This window comes from Pyrus communis, chromosome 16 (assembly GCF_963583255.1).
Source record: "Pyrus communis chromosome 16, drPyrComm1.1, whole genome shotgun sequence".
Classification (NCBI taxonomy): Eukaryota; Viridiplantae; Streptophyta; class Magnoliopsida; order Rosales; family Rosaceae; genus Pyrus; species Pyrus communis.
In genome coordinates this window covers 6,670,307-6,676,442 of record NC_084818.1, presented here as the reverse complement: position 1 = coordinate 6,676,442, position 6,136 = coordinate 6,670,307, and the positions used below count along the sequence as shown (strand labels likewise).

At 36.9% G+C, this 6,136-nt stretch overlaps 1 protein-coding gene across 1 annotated transcript; it reads right to left on the bottom strand.

The window, feature by feature from the left end:
* Positions 1-235: 235 nt before the first annotated feature.
* On the bottom strand, positions 236-5,593 carry LOC137720328 (uncharacterized). Its single transcript, XM_068459381.1, has 6 exons — positions 5,479-5,593; positions 5,109-5,268; positions 1,483-3,018; positions 1,320-1,388; positions 798-996; positions 236-713 (listed from the first exon to the last, which is right to left on the bottom strand). The coding sequence occupies exons 2-6, from the start codon at positions 5,109-5,111 to the stop codon at positions 643-645; spliced, it is 1,878 nt and encodes a 625-aa protein (XP_068315482.1). The 5' UTR covers positions 5,112-5,268; positions 5,479-5,593; the 3' UTR covers positions 236-642.
* Positions 5,594-6,136: the final 543 nt, after the last annotated feature.

Genomic DNA, 6,136 nt, shown 5'->3' with positions numbered 1-6,136 from the left:
ACTTGAAAGTCACAGAGGGCAAAGTAAGATCAAAATAAATTTGTACGACGTATGTGAAAATAAGCCATAAAAGTATGTATTTGTAAAAGTTTCATGCCCTTGGTCTGCTAGACCCAATGTCACGAGTAACTAGTTTACCACTTGGCATAATCAGTTCACGGTTAAAACATAAGTGGACAACGAGTTTATACTTTAATATGTCAATAAATATCCAATGCACTCATGATATAACACGTGAATATGAACCTCAAATTTATTTAATTAATGGCAAGACTAAGATAACCAACATAGACAATAGTTGGCCTCCACAGAGAGGCTACACATCTATCAGCCTGAAGATAATGCTTCTTCAATTGGAAAGCGGCCAACTCAGCATGGGTACTTCAAAACATTTTTCAGAGAGCAAAACAAACGTTCACACAATATCAAGTAACAGATAATAAACTGTCCAAAATCCAAAATTCTATTTTTATACGAACCGTTTCAAACGGCGAAAATACCTGTAAACCATCCACCAAATGCAGTATTCAAATCGAGGTGTCTATAACTTAGTAATTTACTATAATCTGTACGCTGCATTGCTGCCATGCACGATCACATCTTAATTAACCCCCTAACAAGTTGATGAGGAAAATTCCGATGTCAAGAAGGTACAGCAGTTTCATCTTTTCCATAGATACGCTGAAGTTCTCGGGTTGCGGCTTGATATGATGCTGAAAAAGGCAAAAATAGAGATTGTATGAGAGAAATTGTGTTAAGCAGGTCACTCCAAAAAATCATCTAAAATTATTCATCACCTTTCCAGATGCGGAAATTCTTTTGATTAATAGGAGACCCTGTCACAGTTTGAATGGCCTCAAACAGCATGTCCTGAGGAGTGTTCTTCAGCTCTTGGACTACTGCATAAATGGTCTTTCCGTTCTCAAAGTAGATGTGATTATTGGGATGTTTGGTCTTGGCACCAGCATGACGCTCAAACTCATAAGCATTAAGAGACTGCATGATATAATTAAACGTTTGAGCTAAGTTACAAATCGCAGATCGAAAGCTAATTGATCAAAGTGGGTAGCTCCAGTAGACCAATAGATCATGGAACAAATAGGGTGGGAGGCCCAACCACCACACTACACGTATAGACGCAAACCCCCCTGGTTACCATACGTGCAACTCTCACAGCATACGGCTAAATGAAACAATTTCTTTTTAATTTTTCTACACATGTTAATAAAGCACTTCCCTAAGTTACAATTTTGAAAGATATGAGGATAAATTCGTTGTGTCTTACTTCAAAGCAGTTGAATCTAACAAGAGTTCATTACCTTTGTGTGATTGCATTGATCGCAGGAACATAGATACCCGGCCCCTTTTATGGTTGCTTTGAGGTTTTTCTGCAGATAACATATACAAGTCAAATCAAGGAATTATTACAGAAAAATAATCACCTGTCAAAAGAATCAGAACGATCAATAGTTATCAGCTTACCTCCCGTGACCAGGAAACATAATTCACCGGAACGCCATCAAACGTGCCAGTCGATAACAAACTTTTGACATTTGAAGGGAAGTTGTTTGGAGGAGCTTTCCTAGCAGTCCTTGGCTCTTTAATTTTTGGAACCATATCAGTTTTAGAATCAACTTGCAGAGCTTCACCTACATTTGGATCTGTATGTGACTGAACTGGATCCTTCAGGCCAAGTTCTTCTGACTGCTGAGCCGTGTTCTGACTACTCGTCAGCAAATCATAGTTGTTGATGATCCCGCCAGAAGGATTTGTCTCGGGTTCATCATGGAAACTTCCAAAAGAGATGGTGGTGCTGTCATTCTTATTGTAATTATGACACATAGAATTGGTAACTCCTTTATCAAAGGGAGGACCAATTGGTACAACAGTCGAATCAGCCTTGTCATAGGCCGGACCCATTGATGTAATATTATCAGTCTGCTTATCATAGGTGGGAGCCATCGAGATGAAATTCTCGTTTGCTTTACCATATGTTGCACCCATAGAAATAAAATTCTCATCACCTTTGTTGTAGGATCTACCTAATGATATGAAACTGCCCTCTCCCTTTTCACATGACTGGCCTATTGATATAAAACTTCCATCCTCCTTGTCAAAGGGCGGACCCATTGATAAGTTACCATTGTTGCCCTTGTTATAATTTTGAGCCATCGATATGAAATTCCCATTTCCCTTACTGTAGGCGTGACCCATTGAAATGAAATTGTCATCTGCTTTATTAAAGGCAGGCCCTATTGAGATTCCGTTCTCTTCGCCATTATTATAAGTCGGACCCAAAGATATGGTATTGTCATTGCTCTTATTATATGCAGTACTCACTGAAATTGTATTGTCTCCTCTAATGTAGGAGTGCCCCATTGACGCAGACATGATGTTCTCAGAGTCCCTAACTTCATTGACCTTAACTTTTCTGAGTCCACCAAAACTGAGACACGATGATTGGTCTTCGATAGAGTTAGACATTGACAAACCTACTGACGGATCATTTCGATATTGATTCTCAAAACCCTTTCTTCCCAAATTCATATGTCCATTTCCAACAGATTGAATGTTCCTCTCACCTGGGTTGATTGGCCTTACTGGCTCAGATCCGAAAAGCCGATCAGAGAATTGCCCTGGAACTGACTGAAACCCTGAAGTATTTTCCCACGGCGAAATAGCCAAATGTGGAACTCCTGAAACTGGCCTGCCATTAGCAGCCTCCATTGCGTGCTTCTTGTTGTTGAAGAGCTCCACCCCATTGGAATCCACAAACCACGGGTGACCTTGCTTTGAATCTAATCTGGAAGGATTGTCATAACCCATATCTGAAACTGGCCTGCCATTAACAGCCTCCATTGTTTGCTTCTTGTTGTTGAAGAGCTCCGGCCCATTGGAATCCATAAACCACTGGTGACCACGCTTTGAATCTAATCTGGAAGAATTATCATAACCCATCTCTCCATCAGTTAGACAGCTAGAATCTCTCGGAGTCCACAAACTTTTGGGTTGGAAAGACTGCCAAAGAAAATTACTGTTTAGATTGAATGACAAAATGTTAAAATAAGAACAGTAGCTTTCTAAACATAAGCATATTCATTAAAATAATAGCATCTGAAAACAGAGGAGACATGTATATGAAGACAGAAGGACAAACAGATCGTTCTACAGCACCACTTAATGTTGAACTTTAAGAGCGATCAAAAGAAATTAAACGTGATTCATATCTTCCAAGAAGATACATACACGATTCACTAACAGCTTATTTTTATAGATTTTTTTTAACTCCCACCAGAGATGATTTCCTAGACAACCAAATGCATTTTATCATTTCACATCAGTTATGCTCTGAAGCATAACTCCTACCATAAAATTAATCCCGTTCAGAAGAATATTGGCAGTGGTGCTAACAAACCAGGTCCTGGCTGTTACGATGAAATTATTAATAATTTCTTATGTCTGTCCAAATCAGTTATGCTCTGAAGCATCAAATCTTTTCCTACATAATGCAAAAGGACTTGGAGAGAAATCATTTTATGATGGAAGAGAAAGAAAATTTTGCCTTACGGAGCTGTAGGCAATTCAAAGCGTCAAAGAACAACTTCCTAATATGCATGGTTTCCAAAACTAATTGTTACAAAAATCATTTTAAAATAACAATAAGAACCAACACACTTGGTATTAATAACAACAATAGAGGCTGGATTTAGCAAAAAGAACAGCAAGTTGCTGTTAATCGTGGAAACTCTTCTAAGGAAATTATTAGGCATTTATTTGATAAAGCTTTGTATCACGTCGGTCCCCATTAGATAAAGCTTCCTGAGCTAAAATGATCAGATACATCTAACCATGATTAGATTTCTTCACCAATATGCTAAGTAAAATAATTTGTTAAGAAAAAAACATAATTATCAAAGCATAAATATGCGCTTCGTAAGTAAATTTATTTCTTACTAGCTGCACTTAGCAAGCTATGAGAAGAAAATTCGTTCAAAAAGTAATGAAATGAAATATCAATATATGCAGAAATCCTATGTTAGCTCGTAGACTTTTAGCTAATAAGTACAAGATACTAGAATCTTGATAGGAATTGATCTAATATACTTCTAATAATCCAATGTTAGCTCACTTTTTTTTTTTAATTGTTTTTACAAATTTTTACTAGAAGAGGTAAATCTTTCAGCGCTTGATGTTGATCCCACATACAAAGCGGTCTAAGTTAAACAAGTTATTCTATAATCCAAAGTTGCAAGGATGCTTAACTGGTCACTGCAAATTTATTCAAGTATTCTGATCTTACTATTACTCAACATAACTGGTATCAAACTTAAACTCTTGAAAGCTGCTAACTAAGTTCTTTTTTTTTTATTTATAGATGACAATTTCTCTCAATAATGTTTTTCAATTAGTTTGACATTGTAGCAAAATTACTAAGAAGCATCATGCAATTAACAGTCAGTAATAACCAATAATGTATTCTAGTAAGAAAACAGATGCTCACGGATAATGCATATCTAGTTCTTTTTGCTTGCCCAAATGCGATTGTTGAGGTCCAGAATCACTCTACTCACATACCCACCTTACCGTCGCAAAAGAATCCATCCTTTAAATTGAATTCTATGAATGTAAATTAGTAAATAATGTAGCAAGGAAATTACAGATCATTTTCAGTCTGATCACCAGAAGTCAAGCGTGTAGAGATCAAATACCATAACTCTGTACAAAAAGCACATGGCTTTCCATTCGGCATATAAGCCAGTCATCATTTTTCATTAAAAATTTCACATTTTCAAACAATCAAAACAAGATTGGGTTCCCAGATCAGATTGAAAATATCAACAACGCAAAGATACGATTATTTAATTCTCAAAGAACCAACGCACACGAAAACACCCATTTTACATACACAAAGAAGATCATCGACTGAAAATAGATAGAAAAAAGAAACAACCACACAGAGAAAAAAGCTGCAAAACAGGCAGCACCACGATTTATCAAAAGCCCGATACCTCTCAGGTGCAATGGTATCAAAAACCCCAAAAAAGATAAACCGAAAATTTGGACACGACATTGGCATCAAAAAGCTTCAATCAGAGTTCAGAGTCTACCATTTTTTGAAAAAGGCTCACTGAGTCACCACAGCACAGCTCAATGAACTCGCCCCCTCACTGTCAACCTCAGCTTTTCCCACACTCCACTCTCTGTCAAACCCAAACCATGCAACTCCAAGCTCCAAGCTTAGGAGCCTCTGCTCGACCAATCTGCACACTGCAAAAACAAAAACCCTAAAAAATTGATCTTCGATCACATAGAGCGCGCAGTGACGACACAGATTGAGAAAAATACGCAGAGCTCAAAGCGATCAAACTGAATTTTCAATAACCTATACATACGCAAATTATATATGTATACAAGCACGATACACAGAAAAATGGAGGCCAAAACCTAGAAATTGAGAAGAATGAGAGGAAAGAGTACCTTCGCCGGTGCGATTTTCCCGCGCCGGAACACAGAATTTCCTTTTCTTTTTACTTTTTATTTTATTTTTTTCCTGAGAAATAAGACTGTGAAGGACTGGGGTATGAGAAAGATATTGGTGAGCTTGGGTGGCAATGTATACTACGGAGCTCTCTACCATTATGTTTATGGCCCTGTTATCGTCACCGTACACGTGGCAAGTTTGGCTCTTGATGAGTTTTCTCCGTGAGCTCTCTGTTATTAGGGGACGTTCGATATAGGGGTGTCAACGATGCGGATGAATAACGTACACATAGTTGCCGGATTTGTCATATCCAGTATTTCTTTATTTTTAGCATCAAATTGAATAAATGAAACGAAAATCATCAATATAAATAAGATAATGTTAGGAATATTAAATTTGAAAATTAAATTTATCAAAACTAAATGATGTGTCACCAATAAAAATAAGCACGTTTATCAACGTTTAAGTAATAAATCAATCATCAACTTCCATATCATTTAGTTTCCAAAATTTAGTCTACTTAGCATTACCCATATAAATAATACAAAATTACTATTCTTATCCCATTTGTATTATATTTTAAGAGTAAATTGCCGATTTTTTTTGTTGAACTTTCACTTAGCTTTCGATTTCCTCCTAAACTTTTAAATTGGA